Source organism: Drosophila melanogaster, chromosome X (genome assembly GCF_000001215.4).
Source record: "Drosophila melanogaster chromosome X".
In the NCBI taxonomy this organism is placed as follows: Eukaryota; Metazoa; Arthropoda; class Insecta; order Diptera; family Drosophilidae; genus Drosophila; species Drosophila melanogaster.
In genome coordinates this window covers 19298274-19326110 of record NC_004354.4, presented here as the reverse complement: position 1 = coordinate 19326110, position 27837 = coordinate 19298274, and the positions used below count along the sequence as shown (strand labels likewise).

Here is a 27837-nt window from a genome sequence, read left to right as displayed (position 1 = left end):
CGTTTGGACGCCGCAAATATGTTGGTGCAGTTGCAGTTGCGGATTGTTGGAAGACAGCCATTGTCGCATAAATAGCACAGATTTTCAATCGACAATTTGGGTTTGAGTTTAAAGTTCATAATAGCAATTTAGATGGGAAGTAGTGAAATTTTCGATGGATAGTACCGTTAGATTAACACAGGTGGCGCTAGGTTAAACCTCCATTATGCCAGCGCCATCTACATGTTAATTTTTTTTTTTAATATTTATCATTAATACAACAAATGTCATTAAGCCCCTTTGAGATTTCCACAAATCGACAAATTTGTTACACAAATTTGGTCATAATTTATTATGTTACTATAATCGGGGCTTAGTTAATACATAGAATACGTAGAATTGTGAAAGCAGCAAATGAATATAAGGAATGAATTGCATTTGTGACATGTTGTCAATCATGTCTATCAATGATTGTTTGGGCATAGTTTGATTTGTTTTTAATCTGACGCACCTTATTGAAAACGTTATTATTTTATAAAAGCAAATAAACGCTTTTATATCCGAACAATCAGTTCCAAAATTTATTTCTTCTATCATACCCAAAAAAAAATCATCCAGAAATGCCAGTAATTGTAGCTCCATTAATGAGCCGAGCATTTTGGTGCTTTCTGTGAGTCAATCGTGGTGTCGTCAAAAGAATATTAACAATCACGGTTCCCCAGTACAAAATTGTTTGACTTTTGGTTAAAAGTGACGCATGGTGTAGGCCAAAGTTTTTCCCTACGAATTAGCGTCGTAAATATTTAGATTCTGAGGCATTCAGATTGCGATGACTTTTTTATATAGAGCACAGTATTATGACGGCAATTACTGTATCGCGATGCCGTTTTGGGGGTTTCGCTAGTTGAAGTAGTCTAATCTAATTGCTAATATTTACCCAAGAAATCGTATGTAGTGAGAGCAACTAGGCATTATTAAAATTAAGAGTAGTGCGAGTAGTTGGTTGGTCAATAGATAGTTATTGTCCATCGAACTCCCGAAACTTCTAATCTTTTCGCCACAACACCAAATAAAACACAAATGTAATAATTTCGCAATCATATACACCGAATGTATGTATGTACATTTGGTTTTAAGATCAAACGTAATGACAATTGGGAGGTGCTATGAAATTGATTTCCTTTTATTTATTTAATCTATGTACGCTCGTTCCGCAACTGATTTTAATTGGTGATATCAGCTATGACTACGGCTTTCTTATCAAATGTTGGGAAAAATGCTACGTATTGAAGTTGAACAAGTGGCTTATTGTTGTTGTCAGCGTTAATTTTCAAAACCAAGTGCTCTGCGACTCGTGAATGACCTACAAGTTTCATCTGCAATGGCCAAGAATCGTAGTAAGTATATAGTAGTTGGAAACTTTCACCCAATTAGATGGAATAATATTTTGGTAGTTCCCAAGACAGGAACACAAACAAAAGTATCATAAGTATCAGCACGCTCCACGAGCATTTTTTTTTTTTTGTTTTGTGTTTTTCTGTTGTCTACTATGGGCAATAAAAACATCACGGAAAATTAAAACAAATAACGAAAAGCACGCAAACGGCGGAGATACAGACTTAAAAATGGAAACGGGTATTTGTTGAATTTGTTTAAAATCAAGAACCTGGCAAAAGTTAGCCAGTCAATGGCCCACAGCGAATTTTTGCCTTCCAATGCTGGTGTGATGTCTCATCGCCATCCCCATCATCATCATTGCCATCGTAGTGAATGAAATGATGATGTATTCGATTTCCATAAGCACGTACTACCTGCGGGCACACACATGTATGTACATACATACGTATGTATGTATATTCCATTCATATCCCTATGCACAAATGTACATACATATGTATGTATGTATGTATTATTGCACATATTAATTCCGTCATAATTGCAGGGAATCGCTCTCGATTTGTTTGTCCATTTATCTCCGGCTGGAGCATTGTAATTGCTTTGGCCAACAGAGTGGCAATTGCCAATCGGAACAGCGAAACGCGAGTGGAGTGCCCGCCAAACCGCAAACACCTGTTGGTGCAAAAGTTGGCAGAACACGGCGAGAAAACAGGGGGCCACTTCTCCTGCTATGGAATAATAATTTATTTATGTATCTACCCAAGAACCGATGGACTGTTGATGTATCGTTTATATTATTTAATAATGCCGAATAAATTATTAAAAACAAAAACTAGCAATGCTATATTCCATTGGCCATCACACTTTCTCCAAGTGCAAGGTTAAGGTGACAGGGGCGATAGGTTGCCGCCGGAACAAACGACTTACTTGTGTCGTCGTATCTAAGGAGTTTTCATGTGGGGAGAACTAGTGGGAGTTGGGTGAGAGAGCGCGGGCGAGCCAGAAAGAGAGAGAGAGAGTGGGCAGAGTGCACAGTGGAGCAATGCGGTGAAACCGAAATAGAACCGTGAGTCAGATTAATTAATTCGCTGTGCACTTGGTAACTTATTGATGGGACCGCAAGGATTGACAAATGAAGGATGGCTGGCTCATTACTAATTGATAAATGATCGAAAGCTTGGATTTTCTTTTCTTTAAATTGATGGGGATTAAGGTAAATGGTTTACATAATTACTTTATTGCCGTCGTAAAAATGAGAAATAGGATATACGGAATCCTTAAAATATTACAGGAAGGGATAAAATCGTAATTGTTCTTTTTTTTTACGAGCGACCAAACGATCGTTAATTGTGGTTAACCCTAGAAAACCTCTTAGGGGTTGCTACGAGTGAGGACTCAATACTTAATCTAGCCCAACCAAATTTTGCTACACAGTTAACTTTGGTTAATCATGAGTTCATTAATGTTTTTATGTTTTAAAGGACCTAAATATGCAATAGATATCAGGTATGAATTATAAATTCATTTGCATATGTTTGTGCATACATTTTTATTTTTTTGTATTCATCAGCACCGAAGTTCAAAATTGTTCTCTGTGTATGGGTATTTGTCTACCAACCAATTAGTGGCTACTGTCTACCTGGCCTGCGACCTTTGAACTTGCTGTGTGGCCGGCAAGTGGCAACAGTTGGTCGGCCATAGAGCGGCTCTATAAAGATCTATTTTCCCCTTACTCTCTGTCTCTCTCTCTCTCTCTGTCTGTTTGTAGCTCTCTCTTTTTTCCCATAAGATGATTTCTGAACGCAGATAATTATTCTTATTCTTATTATATTTTTGTATTAATTTGAGCCAATAATTTTGCCTTTTTCCAAAATTAGTTAAGCATAATAATTTCTATTATATTTCTTATTAATTTAGAAACGTGTTCAGCTCAAAGCTAAACAAAAACATGTCAAAAGAAACGGAATTTTTGTTCAGTGCAATAAGATCTCTGAGCGGATCTATTCAACAGTCCAAGTTCTACGTCGTCATCATGATGGTGTAAACACATTTGCCAAATCACATCACAGCCCACTGTTGAGCCGGTCTTGTGAGAGTGCGATAGAGAGGGGTCGCCCAGGCCAAGACAGAGAGACAGAGAAAGAGACAGGTGGAGAGAGAGGGAAGGCTATTGCCCGGCAACTGCTAATTGGGATGGCTAAATGCTGCATTGCATCCTCTGCCGCGATTCCTGCTGCACTTACGGTGCATCGTCGTCTATCCTGGCGCTGCCCACGCACGAAGAGAGAAGTTCACACTCTTCCCGCCTTCCGCCGGCGGTACAGAGCAAAAAAAAATTTTATTAATTTCGGTTAATTACAAATTTGTACCAGGGACTTAAGCTAACGAATTTCAGAACCGAAACATTCATAAGCTTATGCTTAACAACGTAATTATATAAAATAAATAAAATTGGGAATTTGCTAGCATGCCAAGCATGTGATGTGTAATGTGATCCTTGGTCAAGAGATTTACATTCTCTCTTGCTTGCCCAATGCAAATTTCTCTCAGTGTACGGGCCAGCTCTCTCCGACCATCTCGCTCTCGTTCCGCCGTTTTGCTTTGCCAGTGACTTTGCTTTGCTTTGGCGTAGAGAATGCTATAAAGCAGACCGCAGCAGTGGAATAGCAGCAAGTCGACTGCTGGCCGCGTAACAGTAAACACACCAACGAGCGGACGTACACGGAGCGAAAGAAGAAGTTGGCTACCACGAAAGAGTTATTGTTTGTTAGAAACACCAAGCGCAGCAGCAGCAGCAGCAGTACAAATATTATTGTGTGCCGTCCGAAGAGAACAGCTGAGCCACACGCTGTTTTTTAACGCTGTTCCGTTCTGCGGCACTTGCTGTTTGTTATCCGTATCCGTCGTGTTTCGTCGTCGTATTTGAACTCTCTTTTTGTTACTGTGCATATATTTTTGAAATCTCTGTGCTGCACACAGCGCAGGGGGAAAAGTGCTAGAATTAGCAGATCATCAAGACATCTGGCTAACCTGTGATTTCCAACACACCCGAAGGCAAATTGGCAACAAGTTACCACCGTAAGTCTCGTGTCGATCAACAAGTGAAGATGTTAGTTAAGTGTGGCAAAAGAACTGAACAAGAATTTATTGCATTTGCAAATATACATATGTACTATACCGATAGGAACGCGTTTTAAGAAAGTAATCATGCTTTTAATTTACGTGATGTGTGACTGTTATTTGTGATTCAATATAAGAAGATTAAGAAGATTAATAAGATTTTGTGAAATTTTCAAACTATGCCCAAGACAAATGTAGCCCACTGTTTTGGGGGTAGGGGATTTTCAGAAGCTTTGCTTTTGAGCATAAACCGTAATTAGAAGGCATTAAAAACGTGTGATTTGGAAATTCGTGAATTAAACCTTATAGGATTTCTCTCTCTCTCTCTCTCTGTGAGAGAGTGTGAGAACCCAAATTGAGTTTAAGAATTAGCTGAAGTTTCCATAATAACCACTGGCCAAGTGATTAGTTCACATGGTGGGTGGAATCCGTCTAGTCCAAACCATAATCCCCTGCCCAGTCTGATCTGATCCCGGAACCAAATTGAGTTTTGCCAAAGGTTTCAGCATTTTTCATGTGCATTTTTTTTTCATCTAACCATCGACGGGGAGCAGAAAATGTTTACCAAATTGAATTACACATTTTTATGATGTGCTGGTGCCTTGCTCTTCCCCCTTCCTCAAAGCCACCGCCACCCCGCCGCCTGACAGGCCTCAGGTGCTGTCCTGAATCTGGAAATCCGTGTGTCCGGGTGCCGAAGCCGGAATGGAAGGAGTCCACGTTTTCGAGAGCGGGAATGCATTTATGGCGCCGCCATTAGGGTGGACCAGTAAATTAGGTTAATTGTAGAAAGTAATCGAAAGCTTTAACAGCACCAAATTGCATATTCTGAATCAAGGAGACTGTATTTTTCCCACACTGCAAGTCACATTTCAATATGTAAGTGCTGCATTGAATATGTACATGTTCAACTTATAAATGTGTATTCTATATATATATATATATAGGCACATAATCTATAATCTGTTTTGTAATCACTACTGCTTTTTGCAACTTTATGGTAAAAAATACTTTGTAAATCCTTTGGTGTGCACCAAAATGAGCATGAATGCATAAGCAAACATAAGCGCTTAATTATGAAAACATACCGATTTAACTAGAGTCCTGGATTATAATTGACCGATTATTTGATTAAAAGGCATCCGAGGCATTCAAGAGCAACCAAATATTGTTGGCCGTTGATAACCATTGCTGGTTGCCAAGGTTTCCATAGTATTTGCAATCGGCTCAGAAGTGAAATGCTCTGTCTGAAATTCCGACTTAACTCCCCACCAGATAACCTGTTGCATTTCGCAATGGGGTAAACAATGGAATCACCTGTGCGCCCCCACATTTTGGCCTTCATATGGAAGCACATTCGTGCGCATTCATCTGGAAAATTGATGGTAAATTTCGCATTTAGTTTGATTCTCAATTGAATCAACAGTTCTAAGCCTACTGCTTACGTGTTTGTGCGATGATGATGATGATGTATAATGGTCTATCCACCTTTCGCAAATTTGCAATGGACAAGGAGGCGGTGCAAAGGTCTGTACATAAGTCCAGAATCTCAAGGGGTGATAAGCCTAAAAAAAAGGCAGACTGTTATATGTCAGATACTCGTAGATAGTTAGAGGGGTTTTTCAATGAAAAACTTAGAAGTGTTATTTTGCCTTCTGACACTTCACAATGAATATTCAGAAAAAAAAAAATGGGGAATTAACAAAGCAATATGATTATGATATGATATTATATCAATAGTTTTATTTATCAACATTCAGGTGTGCACTAATTTCTTGCCGCCAAAAACAAAGCCAATCAATAATTTATGTAGATAAGCATTTTGCTTATAACCATGCATTTTCATTATTGAATTGTCATTTTTTATCTTAGTTGAACCCAACTCCGCCTCCTCCGCGTAGATCGTGTGTCAGCCACTTGTCTTGTTTGACAGCACACCCAAGTGGCATTAGCATTTGGGGACTGAAACTGGAACCATTGGCCAGTTTGCCCAAGAGAATTTCTGGGATTGGTTTTGGGTTTCTCCAGTGCACCGCAGTGCACTCCTCTCGGGCCACCACTTCAGTTCACGGAAGGCACCACTTGGTGGGAGTCGGCTTGAAGTACGTGAGTTTATTTGGCTGAGCACAAAAATCAGAGACTCGAACAACACACAAGATCGAAAACAAAAAACAAAATTAAACAAAAAATATAATAAAATAAAAGAAGTGAAGTGAAGAGCAGGGTCGAGAGGAGAGGAGGGGAGAAGTGCCTAGAAATGGTCTGAAATGTGCATTAAACGCTTTGCATAGGAAAGCGACATGGACATGGTATGGGGATTGCGCCGGAGATTGACATTCCCATTCCCATTCCCGTTCGTATTCCTATTCCATTGGGCTACCCACTCCTATTTCCATTTCCCATTCCCTAACCCAAATCCCTACTATACCATTTTCACTTCGAGAATCGCAGAGAACACACAAAACACACATGTGAGAATGTGCCGGGTGTTGGGATTATTTTGTGGCCGGGTGAGGGGCCTTCAGGCCTTCAGGCCTTCGGGCAATAACAATCATTCGAAATGCGCCTTAAAATAGCAAACACCAAACACGTTGCTCATAATCTCCGATGCAATTGAGTGCTGGCAGCCAGCACATGAATGATAACTTTGTCCAGGCCCGCTGGAGTATTAATAGCCATTTCTAGTCCCTATTGAAAGCGAGCATGACGCCCGCTGCCATGCCAACCAGCATCCCCATTGAGCTCCTAACCATGGCCGACCAACCAACATCGTCCGAACCTGCAGAACAAAGCCGAAAAAACGTCTCTAAGCCACAGTCCAACTTCAGTTTTGGTTGTCGCCACCAGGTGTCAATGCTTTAAATTATGTTTTACATTTCCACCAAAAAACACATCATCAGCCAACCAACAACACCATCATTTGCACTTGTTGTTGGCTAATTAGCGGCGAGAAGTTTTTTCTAACACAGCAAAGCCCATCCATTCACCCAACCGTTTGTTCGAGTTAGCGAAGTTCAACTGTATGGCTTGGTGCCCGAAATTTTTGCCCACTCCTGGGATTTGGTCTTATGCATTTTGCAATTTGTTTTCCACCACGAAAGTAGCAGGCGCCAAAAACTCTGGGTTCGGAATAAAGGCCATAGATTCCGTGAAACCAAGGGGGTCTTCTTTATTAGAGTTTACGATTCGATGCGTTTATATTACCGAAATAAACCCTAATTGGACACATTGATGCTGCAAAACGCAACACACATTTGTGCTTTTGACTTTCCTCCTCCCATCGACGTTGATCTCTAAAAACCGGTTTTCCAGCCTTATATGCATACAAATCACTTCCTCTAAACAACGATTCAACGATTTCAGCGTCATTATACCGTCAATTAAAGAGTACGCCCCTAAAAACGAGAGTTTGACATATTTGTACATATGTAAACCCGTTTTGAACGAGGAACTATTTTAGTTAATAATAGGTATGTATATAACTACAGATTTCTAGCCAACAAAATGACTTCCGAAACAAATAATTAAGTAAAAAGTATTCTATAGAACTCTATTGTTTTGATAGCTAGATTAGTGCGCAGGTATAAAAAACTGAATATTTCCTCTAACACATTTTCTAGACACTCAACTTGAAAGCATTGTGGCATTATTTGTTTTCGCCTTCCTCGAATACTAAATCATTTAATAATGTTCCTCAATCAGATCAAAGCGGAATCCGTTCTTATTGTAATCTTCTGAAAAAGAGGTAAGCTCTTCGGGCAAATATGTATCTCATTGATAGATGGATGATATCTCCCATATAGTATAGCCATCCATACCAGTGGGTGATTATAATAATTATATTTACAACGAAGCGTTCAGTTCACAAGTCCGATGTTGCCCTTTTCCCTTCTCAAACTTTAAGTACACCTCCAACCAGATTGTACATATGTACATACATATATGTACATACATATATGTTTGTTCTCTTATTTGATCAGCTGAATGTTGGGCGTTCTCTTACTTTTCTCATTAGCAGCGAATCAATTACGCGCGTATCGCTGGGTGTTTAATCAATTCTCATTGACACAATTTAATTGAAGCGTTTGCTTGTGAAATAAAACGATCTGAGCGCCAATTCGTTGACGCCTCTCGTTGCGCATACCCATGTATTCACTATATGTTGTGAATGAATATACTCATATACTCATATGTTGTATATATACGATTCGATTCCGTTTATTACACACAAAGCAAACCGATTAATCTCAATTAGGGGCCAATTGGCTGAGCGAAAATGCTGGAGAAAACTTCCGTTGCGTGTGTAAACACTGGGAGAAAATCTTGTACGTTAGAACTGAAGAAGTGATCGTAATAATATAATATAATATAATAATAATAATAATAATAATAGCATAATATGATAACGTATTTATATTATTATTGTATATAATTAAATTATTTTATGTGTGAATAATTGTTAACACAATTGATATGTCTTTCTCTGAGTGTATCAATGGGAAGCTTGTTTGATAGTTGTTCGCCCATTAGCTGCACCTGTTCTACACGCTTGCTCCTTGTATTCTTTTTTTGTCATCTGTGTGCCTGAGTGGGCATGTCGTGAACTCGAGAAAGTACAAGTGTTTCCAGCACTTTGTTCTCTGGCTCCACTTCGTCCCGCCCAGAGATAACCGGCGATCGGCCTAATCAATAGTGCCGCGCCATCGGGGCCCTCTATCTATATATTTATCTTTCTATCTTTCCGAGCGTATGACTCATCACAGGCCCGACCGTTTGCCATTCCGGGTGCGATAAGGCCTAGAATTTGGTAGACCCGTTAATTGGTGCACAGAGAAAAAAAAATGATGTCATTGGTAAGCCGCATTCCTTGATACACAGTATCAAGCTGCTCTTCACTCCGAAGCCTTGCTCATTTTGAGATTGGCTTTTCAAGAGCAATTCTTTGAAGATTCATCTTTGATTCCACATTACATCATGGCGGAATCGAAATCTTCGAAAAACACCATTTACCGATGCGGACTTGAAAAGAAGATAATTTGGGATTTGGAACTGCGTTTTTTTTTTTTGGCTTTAGTCTTCCAATTTTTGCGTTATCTTATCTCATAAGTGACATGATCGTATAACCACCAATATTCCAGTTTGCATGCAAGTTTCTAGACAGACAGATTCGCGATATATATGTACATATATAGCACGTGCTTTTTGGCTGTATTCGATTCTATTATCTGGCCATTGCGAAAAGAATTTGCCAATCCTTGGGCGCATTCGGTTCCTTTGTCCGATCGCTTGGGGAACACTCCGGCTTTCCATTCGTGGTGGCCCGTCTTATCGTTTATAAAAGATAACACCATTCGACGGCAATAAGCCCAGCGAATCCCTTGTTTATTGACTTCTTATTCACCGGGCCCCGGTCATTAAAATGCAAAATTATAGGCGGCACACAAGCGTCTTATCGATGAACGGGTTATCCAAAAATAGGTTTCAACCATCCAGACAAATTGCGATTTGTATTTTATTGCATGTTGGCAAATCGAAATGTGCGCGAATTAAAAAGAAAAAAATTAAATAATAAAAAAAAACATAATTGTGAAATAACCAATTGTCACCAACTAACCCAACCAAACAACAGCCAGCACTTACCAACATTATCTCAGCAGCTATTTGTATTTGTTTTTTTTTTTTCACAAAAAATTGTTGCCCATGCGGCATGACGGCGCAAAATACATTGTCATTTATAAGAAAACATCAACGACAAATTGCGGAAACCACTCGGCAAATGCCCCACCGTAACCCGAAGCCCCAAAGACCGGAATATGGTGGATCGATCGATGGAGATTGGGCGATCTCTCGAACGCTCCAACTTGCTCGATATTCCGACGACTCAGAGAGAAAGTATCGCCACTTAATGCTCTCACGATAGCGTAGAGCCATATTGAATATGTGGAATGTCATGCGATGAGTTTGCAAGTACAGTGTAGCAAACTAGTCGAGTGTGTTTGTTTTTAATCACTTCTAGTCGATAATGTTAATAATGTAGTGGCATAATTTTAATGTTATCGCATTGGAAGTGTTGTAGTTCATGGAAAAGACTTCAGTTTTATCGAAAAGGTGTCTAAAAGTAGGCTACAACATCTTACAATAGGCGTACTACTTAACCAAGTAAAAATGTTAGAAGTTAGAAGAATACTTATGCCACCACATGGTAACCAAATTATTTGTTTAAATACATAATTCCTTTAAACTTTCTTTAGAAACTGCATTGCTAATACATTAACTTCCGTAGAAATGTTAACACAATCAATTCCTCTTAACTTTTGTATATTCATTAACTCATCCTGTGCAGATGGCCAGACTCTCATCCAGCTTTTCTCAGTTGATCGATGGCTTGGAACTTAGAGTCTGCTAAGTGCCATCGTCGGGGGTTTTGTACTTCTGGTTCTACCCCTTCTGCCCTCGATCCCAGACTGACTGCGTCAGCGGGCGGGCGTCAATTTATGGCACGCTTCGATGAAGTTCCATGGATGATGATGATGATGATGATGATGGGATGGAGCGTTGATGATGGGACGGGGCTTCCGGGGAAGCACTGTCTGAATGAAGACATATCCCCAGTGCACCAGCTGTACTCGTTCCCGCATTATCGATGCATAAATAAACGAGATGCCGAGGTTGTGCGATGCCACACGATCCACGATACGCGATCCGCGATCCGTCGAGCTATGCTTTTATTTTTAAAACTTGTCCTTTGATTATCGCAAGAACCGAACGATGACAACACGTTGGTGTCTCGCATTGCCGCATTTTGATGGTCCGGTCTGGCGGCTTTCGCACTCTGCTCCAATCTCCCAATCAAAGCACACACACCCGCTAAGTGATTTCCCTTCAAGATCACCAAATTGCATCAGTTTTTTTTTAGCGGTACAGGCAGAGCGTGCCTTGCATAACCAAGCTCCGTGCGCTGTGTGTCGCACCCATGATAAAGGCAAATCAAAAAAAAAAAAACAAAAAAAAGAAAAAATAGAACTATCTATACGATGGAGCCACTCGATCGAGTGGTCTATCGACCCCACCCCGTTCATAAATGCCTATGACTGTCATATAAAAATGACTCCAGCAATTCCAGCTATCTGCTGCGATCCCAATTAGCAATTAGAGCATTATCTCCCCCGTCACCACCCTTTACCACGTTACCACTGCAAAGAGTCGTTAAAGGTGTGTCGCCGATTTATATGATATTGCCGATGGAGTCTGATACCTTGTAATTTGGAAAATCGCCGGATGGGCATATGTTGTCCCAAGTGATGTGCATTTGTAGATTCGTTAGATCGCTGGCATTGGTATGGGTTGAGCATTTAACGCCTGCTTTAGAACTTATAACGCATTGTGAGAGAGGTCTCAGGAAAAATAGGTGTTACCTAATGAAAAGTGTGGATGCCTTTTAATTTACACGATTTACTCAGCAATTTGCACTTTAAAGTGGTGGGAAATCGAAGTCAAGCACTAAGATTCTTGAAGTACCACAAATTAGGTACATAAATAAAGCGCTTAATAGTTGTAAGTAGTTAAACCCTTTACAAGTTGGTATATGGGCTCACCTGCAAAGTTGCTAATTTCTGCTGTTTCGACGAGAGCACCAACTAATTTCTTCGAAAAATGTGACATTTGCTTATCATTTAGCCTTGTATGTACATACAAGTATTTATTCAATTAGCACACTATCGAGTAGATCATTAGTCGCATTATAGGATGGTTTCAACAGCGCAAAATTCCTACTCCTTAAATATTAAATCAGTGAATACTACTATAGTAGGCCCAGTGTGTTCTGCCTTCAGCGACAAATTAAGGCCTGAACTAAAAAAAGAAACGACCCAGGCAGTGCCATTAATCAACGTCTTTGCCCTTTTCAGGATCAAATCTCGCCACAATGGAAAAATCCAGCTTAACGGAGAAGAATCACACCCAAGTGTACAATGACACAACGAAGCCAAAGAAGCCCAAGCGTCGCGACAAGAGCGATCTGGGTCCGGATTTTGTGGCGCCCGACGGGGGATGGGGCTGGGTGGTCTGTCTGGCAGCCGGTTTGAATAACGTAAGTGATATATAGCGTGGCCGAATTGCAGCAGTCTGGATGGTGCATAATAATCTCCCTATCCTCATCCTCACATTCCCGCACAGTTCTTCCTTTTCCCGGCTCTGCAGCAGTATGGCCTGATCTACAGGGTGCGGATGCAATCGCTGGGCTTCGATGCCAAGCAAACCACGACCATTGTGAACGTGGTGATGGCAATCTCCTCGCTAGTGGGTGAGTTTCACCTGGCCAACGTTCAATCGATTATGCATTTACTGATATATATATATATATACATTAAATTCTCCGTGCATAGGCATTGTCAATGGCGCCATGTTCCGGCGGTTCACATTCCGTCAGGTGGCCCTGACCGGCACCAGTCTGGCCTTCCTGGGCGTCTTCTTGTCGGCCTTTTGCACCACCTTCTGGCAGTATATCATCTGTCTGTCGGCGATATTTGGTATCGGTTTGGGTCTTGCCATGGCCGCCACCTCACTGGCGGTCAATACGTACTTCAAGCTGAAGAGGCGTCGTGCCACGGGTTTCTCGTGGACGATCACTGGCCTGGGACCCATATTCTTTCCGCAGGTGTCTACCGTCCTGTTGGGCTACTATGGTGCCCAGGGCACCATTCTGATCTATGCTGGAATCGCCATGAATGCCATTCTCTGCGCTTTGACCCTGCAACCCGTACTTTGGCATGTGAAGAAGCCCGAAAAACCAGTTCACAATACAATCGAGGGAATTGCCGAGACGGAGAAGCTGCAACCAGAACTTTTGGAGGCCAATGGCAATCTGTTGTCGCCCAGCAATGATCCGTGGAAGGATTACGAGTGCAAGTACTGTCAGTATCAGAAACGTTCTAAGCGAGGCCTTTTCTCGTCCCAATACCTCTTCAATGTCGATGATCCCGAGAGGCCGGGGTACGAGATCACCGAGCCAGGAACTCCCATGTTGGCTCGCGCCAATGACGGTTGGTTCGGGTCGAAGCTCTCCCTGACCTCGGAGAGCGCGGGAGGAGCTCGCTCTCGCACTCGTCAAGCTCTGATGCGTCAGGTTTCATCCAGAAGTCGTGAGAATCTCGATAGACTGGAACAGAATCGTCATGACCAGGGTCCAGACACTCCATCCGCTGCGGCCTTGTACAAGCCAAACTACTTCAATCGGGAGCGCGAGGATCTCGATCGCTATGCCAGCAAGACGAGCGTGTATTCTCGGCCTGGTCAGGATGAGCTGCTGCGCTGCACCTGTGCAGAGGACAAGGCACTGTTGCAAAAGACAGCCGAATCGCTTCAGGTGAACCTGTTCAATAATTCGGCCGACAACACGGAGGCCGAGGAGGAGGCCAAAAGGCGCATGACCTTCTTCCAGAAGGTGAGCAAGTTCTTTGATTTGGATCTACTGCGGGACTTTACATTTGTCAACCTGGCCGTTGGCATGAGCATCATGATGTTTGGCGAGATGAACTTCTCGGTGCTGACACCATTCATTCTGAACAGCTTTGGGTACACGGATACACAGATCTCGCTGGTGATGTCGCTGCTGGCCTGCATGGATATATCGGTGAGATTTCTCGCTCCGCTCGCCTTGGAGAAGGTGAAGCTGGATAACCGTGTGCTGTTTGCCTTCGGCATCCTATGCATCGCCGTGGGCCGCGTGGTTGTGGCCTTTACCGACTCCTACGAGATCATGATCGGCGTCTTCCTGCTGATCGGCTTTGGCAAGGCATTCCGCACCATCTTCTCACCGCTGATAATACCCAGTTACGTTCCGCTCAACCGCTTGCCAGCTGCATCTGGTCTGCAGCTCATCTTCAACACAATATTCTCGTTCGCCATGGGCCCAATTCTTGGTGAGTTTAATGTTAATTAGATTGTGTCTGAAACGTAAATGACCTTTACTATTTTCCTTAAAGGTATCTTGACGGAGGCCTACGGTTATGCAGCCACCATTCATACCATCAATGCACTCACCCTTTTGGCTTTACTCCTTTGGTTAGCTGAGTCCGTGGTGCGCCGCATTTTGGGTATACCCTCCAAAGGATTGGGCCAATAGAAGAGGCATTCATACTAATCCGATTTGAAATTGCGACGAGTGTGAGCTGAAAACCTTCGTCGGAACTGAACTACTTGCTATATGTCCATCCCAGTGTGCGAGATCATGGCTAACTTGGAGCTGTAGACATAACCTAGTCCATACTTCCCGATTGATGTGTGCGAATAGTATTAATTGAGCGTAAAGATACCTAAGAAACATATCTCTTAACTAGCTCATAATCACCCATCGCTACATAAAATTTACGGTCCATTTTTTTTTTTAGCTTTTGATACTCGTACTAGAATAATTGAATGTACTTAGTGATACGTTATAAGTGTAATAATATTGTTCTGCAGTTGATAAAGAAATATATATATGTATATTAGTTAGAAAAAAGTTAATGCACTATTGGTAAGGTGACTTAATTGAAATACACCATATGGTTTGAACATGTGAGTCAGCATATTTATAAAATGGGAAATTGAACTACTTTTGTGTGCTTCGTTTATACATAAATGTAGTGATTAGAGGGTAGGTTTAAAGGAAATGTTAAAGCATATCTCAATGTTTGGGGATGATTTCATGATGAGTTCATACTACATTTAGTATGCACTTTACTCAAAGATTACGTAGAAGAAATAAATATTTACCAGAAATTCGAGGGCTTGTTCAATATTTGTCAAGGTTCTAATTAAGATATCGGCCAGTTAAAAATAAATACAATCTCAAGTTTGTTTTGTTCTACAATATATGTGCAAATGCAGCTTGTTGAACTAGCTTATTAAGATTACTTACAATCTTTGTGTATGTAAAGTTAAAAACTGTGAGAAACTATTTTCAATAGCTATAGTCGGTGTTTTCCATTTGAGAACGATTTAATAAAGTTCATATAATAAATTTGCCCGTTGGTAGAATATGTGTAAACATTTTTATTTGCATATAAAGCTTAACAATAAACCAATAAATAGATAAGTAAATGTTGTGTACGTTTCTGGTTCGATATTGAATATTTAAAATGTATATTATTGTTGTTGAAATGTAAAATAAATACAAACATATTCGTTTGACTTTATTTGTTGCCAATTTATTTATTAGGGAAAATCATGTTAAATAATTTCATTGGTACGCACAAGGCGAACTTTGAAGGTTCCCCTAAAAGTAGACTTGAAAATTGTCAGCTTGCCATGTTCTGCACCATTAGCAAGAATTATTTTTATTTTTTACACCTTTTAAACTCAAAGTTCCACTTTAACTTTATCTGGAACACACTTGGCTAACTATATAAACTATATATTTTTGATGGGGAATAGGGACATTCTAAAACCATATCCATTTCTAGAGCTACAGAAAAGAAGAGTATAAAATAAAACATCTTTTAGGGTTTTGTTTTTGTTGAATCAACATTTTATTTATACATTTAATGACGTTCGAAAAGACGCATTTGCCAGAATTTTAGAATTTTAGCTGTGCAATTAGAACTAAACGTGATTTTCCATTGAATTTTTTATGTTCCGCAAGAACGTAATTACGTAATTTGTCAAATCTTACATTTGGTTTATTGCGATAAATGTCTTTAGATCAATTAAAATCTTCTCAAATCGTGTTAACAATCTTCTTAACCTTTCAACCTTTACGTGTCGGTAACTGTACGTATGTGTGTTTGCTTGTTTTTTCGCCATTCGAAGCTTCACTGTGCACCGCACTTCATAAACTCTGCGACATCCGCCAAACCGGCGATTCTAAAATTCGAATACGGAGCTTATCTTTGGCGGTGGGGGCAGGTCTCAAATACTTATGTATATTCGCCGATTATATGACCATGTCGTGGACATCGTCACTGGGACGACAAACACAACTGCTGTTGCCGCTGTTTTATTTGCGGTTCGACACACCCACCTTGGTCTTTGTACCCCGGTGGCAAGTATCGAAATGAAAAATGGAGAATGCCAAATTCCAGGTAATCAAGCTATCGGCGAATTGTAAATGGCACAAACGAACAAATTCGCATTCTGACCACTACAGATGGATGATGAGGAGCAAAGGGCGACTACAAGCCCAATCTTTATTGGTACAAATATCGATATCAATATATCAAAGCGATTTCGTAGTTTTCCAGTCAATATCATAAGTTAATCATTCGAAGCACCTGCAGGGTACGGTAGGTTATCCCTAAGATCAACGGACAGAAAAATATGAATTAGTTCGCAAGTATATTTTTAGCACTTGACACTGATAATCGGACAGATGTCAGAGCAGAAGATCCCAGATACACCGACGAAATAATCCCATTTAGAGCAGAACCTTTCACTTAGAGCGCCCAGTCCTCGATCTGGTCATCACCGTCATGCGTCACGGGCTCCAACGGCCTTGAAGTCAAATGCATACTGCCCATATACTGCTCATATACATATGTGACTAGTGGGACTCCTGGTTAGAGTCTGGTCTCCGTTCCAGTTCCAGTTCGAGTTACAGTGACAACCTGTCAGCTTCGGGCTAAAACCAAGGACTTAACACGCCTGTCACTTGCCGGCCAACTATGCGCACTTCCTGTAGGCAAAGTCTGCTGGGAGAGACGTAAGACGCACAGTGGGCAGTGTGCTGGTGAAAAGGACTCAAAAAGTGCTGGAATTATATCCTGTTCCATATTTTCGTGATATTCAAAACATTCATCTCATATCTCTGCCGAAAGTTTGACTTGAAAAGAAGGAGCATTATGTATGTACATACATAAGTAACGAGTGGGATGAGCTTAGGAAATTTTTATTAATTTGGCCTAGAGCTAAATGTTTTTTTTTTTTTCGAAACCAAGGCTAGAAAACATATGTAGTAGCAGTAGTTCAAGATCGTAATCGTATTAAAAACGCCATTCTAATTGGCCTAGAAACCGTATTCATAGACCAACGCCAAACGTTTCAGGTTTTAGGGAATTCCACCATCGTTTGCTCGCTTTAAATTAAAATGGCTAGTTCGGCGGCTGATACTCGTGAATATTGTGTTTTCCAATTAATCAAATCACACTTTGCCCCACGGTGGCGTTGTCGGTCGATGGCAAAATCAAATTCTAATCGTCGACGCTATCATAATGTATTTATGAGTTGTGTTATTTGTTTTTGGTTTTCGCGTACCGTGCGTATACGTAATGCGCTCAGTACGGAGTTATCTGTGTGTGCGCCGATGTCCGTGGGTGTGTGTGGTGCATATGTATGTATATACATACATATGCCCATATTTGCCGCTGATAATCGGGTCTGCGACGACAAAACTAATTACAACAACAGTAAAGCAAATACAGTGGTAACACGGAATAATGCCCTTATCAAAAAACGCGGCAAGGCGGCGCAACAACAAATGCAAACACAGGCGAAAAAGAAAGAAAAACAAAAAAAAAAAAATTGGGAAGATGAGGCGGAGCGAGCAGGAGCAACGGTAAAGGTGAAGCTACAGCCGAAGCTAAAGACCAAAATAACACGCACACAACGACAAACGGGAGAAGTGGAAACAAACGGCGAGCGGGCCATTGCATTGATGTGTGCCAGTGTGTGCGTTGTGTTTGGCTGTTTAATACTATAATTCACAAAATTGTTCAGTTCAGTTCGCGCTGGTGAACGTAACGGAAAAGTCGTCGCCTGTTGAATATTTACATTAGTTCTATATATGTTTTTATACAAATATATATATTCTATTTACTTGAATTGTTTTTGTCGCCGCCGCCGCTCGTTTCGTTTTGAATTCTTCATCTTCTTCTTTTAATTTTTTTTTTTTGGTGCTTTTGTTTTTGTTATTGTTTTGTATCTCAACTTTACTGCAGCATAACAACCACAACAACAACAGACGACGAAGGAGAGGGGAAATCATTTACAAAAATAAAACGTACGGCCCAAATACATAAATATATGTACATATATTTATATGTATATATATATAGTGTGTGTGTGAGCGTTAGCATTTGTATTTAAGTTTAGTAGCAATTAGCACTAGAGCAGCAAACTAAATGATATATTTTTTTTTACCCGAAGCGCGCGCTTTTCGCGAGACACGTGCGCCATACTGAATAATATGTGGGGCGTATGTAACGCAAGTATCTGAAAGATACTTTCTCGAAATGGATGTGAACTTCAAAAGACGTTTTTCGAACACCTTCGCCATGTGATTACAACTCACCAAAATCACTTCTAATGGTGAAATTACCGGTAAAAACAATTTGATATCAGATAGTCAAATATTCTTGGAATTCCCAGTGTACATATTTTACGTGTGTCTTATCAAAGTTTGCGAGTTTCAAGTTTATGATTAACAAAAAATCAGATACCTATGGTGCAATACATCATTTGTAATGAAGGTCTTTTGGAAATCTAGTTATTGCAAGCAATTTCACCACTTCATTATTATATATTCAGATATATTTTATAAAAATAGTCGGTTTATTGTGAAATGTCGACGACGACATGGGATGAAATAATTTTGAGCGTTACGTATCATTTCGATAGCGGTGCATACGTGCTGTGCTATTCTCCCGCCAATCAATCAATCAATCGAATATCAATCAAAGTGGCTACTCCTCTCAAACGGAGCGATTTCGCCTCATAGATACAAATGTATGTACGTATGTATGTAGAGCCACAAACCGTGGCAAACAGTGGCTACCAAAAGGCAGTCTACCGGCCGTAAATGTTTTTACGGCATCATCTCCATTCCCGACATCTTTGTTAGGCCAATGCAAATACTCCTTTATGGTGTGTGAATATAATCATCATACCCCTTGCCTGATGGGTCGGAACGGAAAGTGAATGGTGGGAGGGGGGGGGGAGGGGGGGTAGTCATATAATGCGGAAAGCTCTAATTATACAAATGTTTGTGTTTGGCTTTAGACGGCTCTTGATCGCCTTAAACGACGCGTGTTAATCAAGCACTTGAGGCACCTGGAGTACTTAGATGGCTTTTCCGAAACGCTAATCTTAAATCTTGAATTTTGATACTAATGAATGTACATACATACATATGTGCGAATAAACCAAGTAAAAAACAAACATTTAGGAATGTTAATTATCCTCAAGTTTCTTTGTGGAAAGTGATAAAATCAGGAAACGACAGTTAATCAGCGGTCAAAGTTTACACATCGAATCGATTCACAATTAGCTGATTATAAAAATTGTATGATTTCATTACGCAAAAGCACTACAGTGGTTTAAAGTATTATTATTTGATTATTTATTGTTTGAAAAACAATGAGTAGCAGCTGTTCATTCGATTATATTTGATGTGTGTCAACTAAATATGTATATCTGTTTCATCTCTGTAGCCTTTCCAGTCATTGTGCAACAAATGTAATTATTCACATGAAGATAGACTTAATTGAATTACGTGGGTACAACAAAAAAGATACAATTGAAATAATCTGATTGGTTAATCTGATAAACGAATTTCACTGGATTTCCAAACAAATCTCGCAACAAGAACTAGTTTCGAATCATGATAATTCAATTATCCCATTCAGTTATGCATGCTCATAACTCACACCACAAGATGGCAATTAAATATGCATCTTAAAGTGCGTTCTTTTCTCTGCGTACTTTTTCCTTCTTAGGTGCAAAACCTTATCACTTATCACGTGTGTCTTGTCTTGCCGTTATGACCAATTTCTGCCATGTGCCTGCTGATGGATGGATGGATGATTGGCATTGAAATATTCCACAGTTGTGGTCATAATCATATCCACTCTTGCTTCGATAACGCAACGAGCTGATTTACTTGGACTGAAAAAACTGAAAGCTGAGGTCAATTAGGCCTATTATATGCGGTTATATCGAGTACCGAAACACACTTCGATTGATAAGCACTCGTCGCAGAGTCAAAAGTCTGATCCTACCCACTGTGTGTTTGTTTGGCATGCATAGAAATGTGTATGTTGCTGATTGCCTGGCAATTAAAAAGCACTGTAAAATTGCTATATGAACAGCGTTTTACTGGCCAACTAACTTGTTCCGTGTGGCGCGACCTTTAGTACAAGCCGCATACCGCTTTCTTAGTGTATCCGCCTACGAGTATAAGGCGAACTTTGCCAGCGAGTCTTATCACTTGCCCCCATATATTTTTGCAGTGGTCATTCGCGGATCGGGTTCGTTTGGGTTCGGTTCGGCTGGGTTCGGTTCGGTTCAGCTGCTGGAGCAGCTGTCGCCAGACCACTGGTGGCCATTCGGAGTGCGATAGAGCAGTGAGTAAGTGGGACAGTGGGTGCTACGAGAAAAACTCGAACACAATTCCATAAACATTGTTTGTTGCAATGATGTGCGGAGTGGAATTAAATATATAGTTTAGTTTAAAAGGAGCAATGAAGCGACATTGCAGTTGTAGTACAGTGATTCCGGCAATTGATTGTGGTTGTGTAAACCCTTGTGTGGCGGATATAACCGAGGTGCTACAATCTAATTAGACGATATCGGCGCGGGCAAAGGAGTGCGCCTTATCACATGGTACCCCCACCCCCACCGCCACCGCCATATGATCTCATTTAAAGCCCCACATGCCGACAGGCCCTGATACATGTCATACATTCATACATATACATATGTATCTCGATGATTCGGTGCCTTTGTCGCCCAAGTTGGCTCAAGTATTTACGATGGACACTTCTGACTTCTGGTCAGCAAACTCTCGGATACGGGTTCCGAATTCGAGAAAAAAGCAAATAAAGTTCGTAACTTTTGCTCTCCGAAATGAAATCGCTGGCGGTCGCGATAAGGCGGCGCTCTCCCGACCAACCAACCAACCAAACAAACTGACTAACTAACCAACCAAACGATCATCATCATAATCATCGCAAACGACAATCGAACCCATTGACGTTTTGATGAGACGTTGTTGGTTGGTGTTACCGTTTTTATATAATGGGTGCTAAATCGATACTATTTACATACCTGTCGCTTTTAGGCAGTCACGTTTCCAGGCCTCCAAAAATTTCACCCGCCCGCCCTCGAAAAAACTCAAAAATATCAAATCGTTTAGCACACGATGAGTGAGAGTTGCCAAAAATATTACGCAGCCCGATTGATCAGTCAGTCGAGGTTGTGGCTTTCGTCCCGCCGCCTCGCAACATCTTGTTCCGATCTAAACAAAAAAAAGAAAAAAAAAATTAATAAAAGTCCAATCAATTGAGGCTGTAAACGGCTGTCTGGCTGCCTGTGTAAAAAGTTCAATTATTGCTTAGTTTTATTTCCTTTATTCTCTAGTTAATATAAAATTACATTTGAAATATTTTCATGAGAGCGAACACTTTAAATGAATAAGCAATGAATGTGCAAAATGAAACTGAACTCAGCATGCCGAAATAAATAAAGTGATGTTTAATACAAAACTAATTTAGATTCTAACGATTCCACTAACGAAGTTTGCAATCTTCCCGCTTTTCAATGCACAGAATTGCAATCACTGGTTCCAGCATTTGATCGCACCCATCAATCCGATTCGAGCAGTAATGCAACAACCGGTCAAGAGCCCGCAGCGCTAAACCAATCCAAGCCCCACGCTCCAAGTTCCAAGCCCACCTAATCCTAGTCCAGGACGCCTAGCCGTATACACAGTTCCAAGATGACCGATAATGGGAACAATCATAACAACAACAACAACAACAACAACGATGAGGCACTCAGACTGAGGCTACCGGAAGAGCAGGCAGAGCAGCTGCTGCCCAAGAATGGATCAGCCGGCCAGACCAAGATAGCGCCACCTACGCATACTCATTCCATAGCCGCCGCTTCGGTGCCACAGAAGGTACCAGCGAAAAAAAAGCGAGACAAGAGCGATCTGGGTGAAGATTTTGTGGCGCCCGACGGCGGATGGGGCTGGCTGGTGTCCGTCGCCAGTGGCGTTAACATTGTGAGTGACCATCGCATTTACTCGCCTGTCTGCACATAGATATTCACTCATGCCTCTTTTTCTTCATTCCCATTCCCATATCCATTCTCCACGCCAGCTAGTGACGTTCGCATTGGCCCAGCAGTTTGGCATCCTTTTCCGCGATCGCATGGCTGGTCTAGGAATCTCCAGCTCCGAACTGACCACCATTATCAACACACAGATTGCTGTATCCGCATTTACAGGTGAGACGATGAAAACCATATATACGAGATTATAGAGTGATAGATACAGAGAGATATTCAAAGCCATGAGCAGCCGTAACTCACATTTGTATGTAGTCCACGTAGTGACGAATCGCAACGAGGGTGTGACTATAAGATTTATAATATCGCACTATATCACAATTTTTTTACGATTCTCTGATGAAAAAAATCGATAGTATTTTAAATTGAGTAAGTTTTGAATATTAAATATAAATAGTTCACATTATGAAGCCAAAATACTACTTCTTCACAAATTTAAACTACGTGACAACAATTAAATATTAATTTCTTAATCAAAGGTCTGCTGAACGGTCCGCTTTTCCGACGCTACACATATCGAGTGGTGGCCCTGGTGGGATCCGTGCTGACCTTTCTGGGTCTCTTCTGGATGGTGTTCGCCGACACCTTCGCCGTCTACATAATGAGCTTCTCGATCTTGTACGGATTCGGACGAGGACTGACGGTATCCGCATCCTCGCTGGCGGTCAATACATACTTCAAGGTGAAGCGACGCACTGCCACAGCTTTTCAGTTCGGAGTAGCCGGCCTGGGACCAATTGTGTGTCCCTACTTTGCCACCTACATGCTGTACGAGTTTGGTGTCCAGGGGACGACACTACTCTTTGCCGGCGCCTCACTGCACACCATCGCCTGCTCGCTGATCTACCAGCCAGTCAAATGGCACGTGGTGAAGCGAGATCGCGATGCGGAGGCACTGCAGCAGGTCCAGCCACTGGCAGAGCGTGAGGATCAGGACGAGGATATTATCAAGAATGTTGTAGAGCCGGAAACCCCGGTGCTGCCACGTGCCAATGACGGTTGGTTTGGCTCGCGGGCCTCGTTGAACAGCGTGGGCACTCGGAATCGACTGAACACCTGGGAGAAATCGGACAGCAATGGCCACGTGGAGCTGAAGAGGCTAAGCAGTAAGGACTCAAATCCGGGACGCCAGCTGCGCAGCATATCCGTGAGTCACAGCATTAAGGAGGAGGAGGCCACTGGCTACAATTCTGACCACGAAGTGCAACACACCGAGCTAACGGAGAAGGAGAAGCAAGAGCTGGAGGATGAGAAGGAGCGCCAGCGCCGCAAGAAGCTGCCATTCTACATGAAAGTGGTGATATTCTTTGATATGGATCTGCTGAGGGATATCACGTATGTCAACCTGGCTGTGGGCATCACACTGATCAACTTTGTGGAGATCAACTTTGCCATCCTGACACCCTTCATCCTAAGCGATTTGGGTTTCAATAAGGATCAGATTGCCCTGGCCATGTCCACGCTGGGATTCTTCGATCTGGTTGTTCGATTCCTTATACCCCTGATCACGGCCAAAATCAATCTAAGCAACCGTACCTTCTTCGTTGTGGGCATTTTGGGCATGTGCATTGGCCGCATGTTCCTCTCGATGACCTCCAATTTCTACGTCATGATGGCCATCTTCCTGTGGCTGGGCCTTAACAAGGCCTTCCGCACGGTCTTCTGGTCCCTGATCATACCCAGTTATGTGCCCCTGAAGAGATTGCCGGCGGCAGCTGGGCTGCAGCTGCTGATGTCCGGCACCTTTTCGATGATCTTCGGACCGCTGATTGGTGAGCAATAGATATACATAGACCAATATAATTGCAATTTCTAATCTTCTAATTGTGTAACCCAACGATCATCCAGGCTTAATCCGGGATCACACCAGCTATGCGGTGACCCTCAACCTGCTGAATGCCCTTTGCGTGATGGCCTTTGCCGGCTGGTATCTGGAAGATTTCATCCGCGCGCGCAGCCGGAAATCGCCACCGGTCAAGTCAATCAACTGATCAACATACGATGGCGTAGTTTTACTCAGTGCCAGCGAATTCCAGGACCAACACCGTTCCCCCATCCATCCTAACTTTAGCAAAATGTTATTCTTGTTATCGCATTTGCCCAGTGCTTTTTTTTTTATCTGTATGTTTATGTAAACTATATTCAGCGTGTACATTGTGTATATACTTTTCGAGTGTAGCAAATTGTATTAGATATTGATAATTGTTAAATAATATGCGTAAGCTGCCAATACTTAAACCTTAAAACAAGCGTTTCATTGAATGTTATCTTCGAATGTTATACCTAAAGTTATCTAAGATCTATGCGACAATTTATAGCGTTTGAAATATTCTAAACCATCGGACAACCACAGACTGTCAATTTTTCTTGTGGTGCGATTCGTTACTACGTGGCCCTGGTAAACGATCAGTCTCAACATTATATGATCCAATCTCTTGTGGCGCAGCAATAAAGTCGAATTAAAATCTGTTTGTCCATCCGTCTGACAGCATCCAAAGTTCAACATCTAACAAAAATCTTATGACACAACGGAAGAAAGTCCAACTGAATTGGAAGGAGCACGTGAATATCACGAGTCTACTCATCATAACATCCAAATCAATGATCAATGACACTGAGAATTGATGCGGAAAAAAAAATTGAACAAACACTGGTGGCAAGTTGACTTCTGAGAATTTATATTTATACCCGTTACTTGTAGAGTAAAAGGGTATACTAGATTAGTTGTAAAGTATGTAACAGGCAGAAGGAAGCGTTTCCGACCATATAAAGTATATATATTCTTGATCTGGATCAAATTCTAGAAGGTTGAGATTCAACATACTGATTCTAGAAACAAAGACGCAGCGCAAGTTTGTTGACAAACCGTACAAAACTGCCGCGCCCACACTTTTGAAAAATGAGTTGATATCATTTCACATTTTTATAAGTCTCGTAAATTTCTATCGATTTGCCAAATAAAACTTTTTGCCACGCCCACTCTAACGCCCTAGGCCGTTGAACCGTTCACGTCCACACTTTGAAACAATTTGTATATTTTTTCTCATTCTATCTCATTATACTGAGTAGGCTGAGCACTTGACTAATGAACATCGGAAGCTCGGAAATAAATAAATAAATAAATACCTAGATATAGATATCCAGATATAACGGCGTGAAAGGTTAAATCAAACCTTTAAAACATATTAGATTTGATTGAAACTGTTATCAATGCAAAACACCCACACTGAATGGATTTGTAAAATTATTTGACCAAACAATTAAATTTGCAAAATTTGACGCGTGCTAAAGAATAAACCAGTTTTGGTCGATGACAACAAAACATACAACAATGAATGGGTTAAGAACCGGGAATCAAAATGATATGTAACTCCGCGCCAGCGGAAAGTTACAGGCTCAAAAAAAAGTGTTTAAAAACAATCTCATAACGAGGCGATCAGGTTGAATGCACCGCGGTGCTTATCAAATAGATCGAGAGGAAACATACTGAAAACATATGCAAAAATCGGGCAGGAAACTCGGGCCAAGTTCACTGTCTCTACCAAGTCAATGGCAAATAAATTTGTCGCAGTCGGTTTTTGTAACCACGAGTATTGCTGTCGCCATCAGCGGAACTAAATGGAAAAAAAATCTGAGTGAATCAAACCAAATCGACCAGCTTGGGCATACCGAACACTCTTTTCATTTCAAAAAAGAAAAAAACCAATTAAATCCAAATTAACTTATTATATATTGTATGTATCTAAACATATAGTGTAAGTACTAACAATTTTTTAAGGTGTTTCGTGTGGGTCAGTGATCCATTGCGCGCATAGTGGGTGGTAATCCATCTTTCGCACAACTGAACCTTCGCCCTACTAAATCCTCTTTTCATCAGAGATAAACGAAGGCACACATATAAAGCCACCCACTTGTGGGCATCCCACCCACAGAGAGTAGGTGGCGTAATCAACTGAGCAACAAGTGGAAACAGGAAACAGGACTCAGCAGCTGTGCTGCCCATCTAGCCTTTTTATAGCTACAATTTCAATACCATATATGTTGGTGTACGATTTGTTATTATTTAAAATAAAAATTTTTTTTTTAAATATAAGCTCAATAATTCATTTTGGTAATGTCAAGTTTGACCCTAAAATTGTGCGAAATTAGATTTTACACATATTTTTTTGCCAATTATAGAAAACGGGCCTGTTTTCTAGAAACGTTTAAAAAAATTCGAGTTTATTTTGCAAGTCCTAACAAAATAACTCACTGCACGGATGTGTGGCGCCAGGACTGCCTAGTTTGTTCGAGATCGGGTCAATAGACTGTTAGCAGGTGTGTAACCAATAGGGGTGGTTTAGTGGCAACATCGTACAGCAAATCAACAATCTGTTGCCGGCAGTTTCAGCTTCAGGTACTCGCATGCAAATGCCACGTGGTTGTGTGCGGTGTCATTGCCCCACTTCTCAACTATCCCCACAGGAACTCCAGCAATTATCGATTATTTGTCAATCTTTTGGGACACCGCCGTGACCTTAGATATACAGTTTAATATCCTTAATTAAAAATAAATACCAATGTTGGATAAAAATGTACACATGACATACATGATTTGCAAACAAAAAGAACTAACAAACAAAATCCAGATACAATATTTAAAATCTCCTGATCTCATTTACGAGGGCGCACTGTTATCACTCTTTAACAAAGACGCAACAAGTTAACAGAAGAGAAAAGAGTGAGCGAGAGTAAAGAGCGAAGAGCTGAAGAGAGAGCTGGCTCATTTGCGCAACTGCAGCAGCGTCAAAAGGCCAAGTGAAGAACGTAAAGAGGAGAACGAGAGGAGAGGAAGAGCCTGCGAATGCAGCGCAACAACTGCAGACAAAGAACGAATGTAAACAAAGAAGGAAGGCGCATTGTTTGTAGATTTTGGCAAGCGAAGTAAGCGACTTCTCTCACTCCACGTTTTATTTCTCTTTCGATCGGCATTAGAACGCGATCTTGAAATACTGCAACACCGACACACACACACACACACACACACACACACACACACACACACACACACACATGGACATGGGGACTCTCTCTGAATGAAACGACACTGTGGCACAGTGGGCCCAAATGTAACCACTCTACTCCAATTTCATTTGAACCAGTTCCGATTTTCATTGTTTAGTAAGAGATCGGCAGGCTAAATATATCTAGTATCAAAAAACCGATAGTAATTCATAAGTTAATAATAATTAGTAATTCCCACCTTGCAGCCTTCTAATTTTTCGCGTTCTTTACAAAAGTGTGATCAAAAGTTCTAGA

General features: G+C 41.2%; 2 protein-coding genes and 1 non-coding gene across 5 annotated transcripts, besides 2 other annotated features; all 3 read left to right on the top strand.

Annotated features, from left to right (window-relative positions):
• The first annotated feature begins 4004 nt into the window (after positions 1-4004).
• On the top strand, positions 4005-15598 carry out (outsiders). Of its 2 annotated transcripts, none has more exons than NM_001298506.1 (5): positions 4005-4455; positions 12405-12586; positions 12673-12799; positions 12882-14417; positions 14481-15598. In NM_001298506.1, the coding sequence occupies exons 2-5, from the start codon at positions 12422-12424 to the stop codon at positions 14618-14620; spliced, it is 1968 nt and encodes a 655-aa protein (NP_001285435.1). In that variant the 5' UTR covers positions 4005-4455; positions 12405-12421; the 3' UTR covers positions 14621-15598. The 2 variants fall into 2 exon arrangements, with proteins under 2 accessions (NP_001285435.1, NP_573378.1); NM_133150.3 differs by having other exon boundaries at positions 14481-15086.
• A 2587-nt stretch (positions 15599-18185) lies between these two features.
• CG8051 (uncharacterized protein) lies at positions 18186-24781 on the top strand. 2 transcript variants are annotated; one of them, NM_133149.3, is made up of 5 exons: positions 18186-18472; positions 22017-22474; positions 22572-22698; positions 23019-24311; positions 24388-24781. In NM_133149.3, exons 2-5 carry the CDS (start codon positions 22187-22189, stop codon positions 24528-24530), a joined length of 1851 nt encoding a protein of 616 aa, NP_573377.1. In that variant the 5' UTR covers positions 18186-18472; positions 22017-22186; the 3' UTR covers positions 24531-24781. The 2 variants fall into 2 exon arrangements, with proteins under 2 accessions (NP_573377.1, NP_001285434.1); NM_001298505.1 differs by lacking the exon at positions 18186-18472 and adding an exon at positions 20812-20817.
• sncRNA:763 (small non-coding RNA 763) lies at positions 24238-24408 on the top strand. The gene is made up of 2 exons (NR_002469.1): positions 24238-24311; positions 24388-24408. It is a non-coding gene; the product is annotated as a small non-coding RNA 763 (non-coding RNA).
• Positions 24782-25339: 558 nt separating the features above from the next.
• Positions 25340-25517: a mobile genetic element.
• Positions 25518-25589: a mobile genetic element.
• The last annotated feature ends 2248 nt before the right edge of the window (positions 25590-27837 follow it).

Bases quoted from the DNA above. Each gene is read 5' to 3' on its own strand.
- out (NM_001298506.1), top strand. From the start codon at position 12,422: ATGGAAAAATCCAGCTTAACGGAGAAGAATCACACCCAAGTGTACAAT. The intron at 12,587-12,672 runs GTAAGTGATATA...ATTCCCGCACAG, and splicing joins TGGCAGCCGGTTTGAATAAC to TTCTTCCTTTTCCCGGCTCT. The intron at 14,418-14,480 runs GTGAGTTTAATG...TTTTCCTTAAAG, and splicing joins CGCCATGGGCCCAATTCTTG to GTATCTTGACGGAGGCCTAC.
- CG8051 (NM_133149.3), top strand. From the start codon at position 22,187: ATGACCGATAATGGGAACAATCATAACAACAACAACAACAACAACAAC. The intron at 22,475-22,571 runs GTGAGTGACCAT...TCTCCACGCCAG, and splicing joins TCGCCAGTGGCGTTAACATT to CTAGTGACGTTCGCATTGGC. The intron at 24,312-24,387 runs GTGAGCAATAGA...ACGATCATCCAG, and splicing joins GATCTTCGGACCGCTGATTG to GCTTAATCCGGGATCACACC.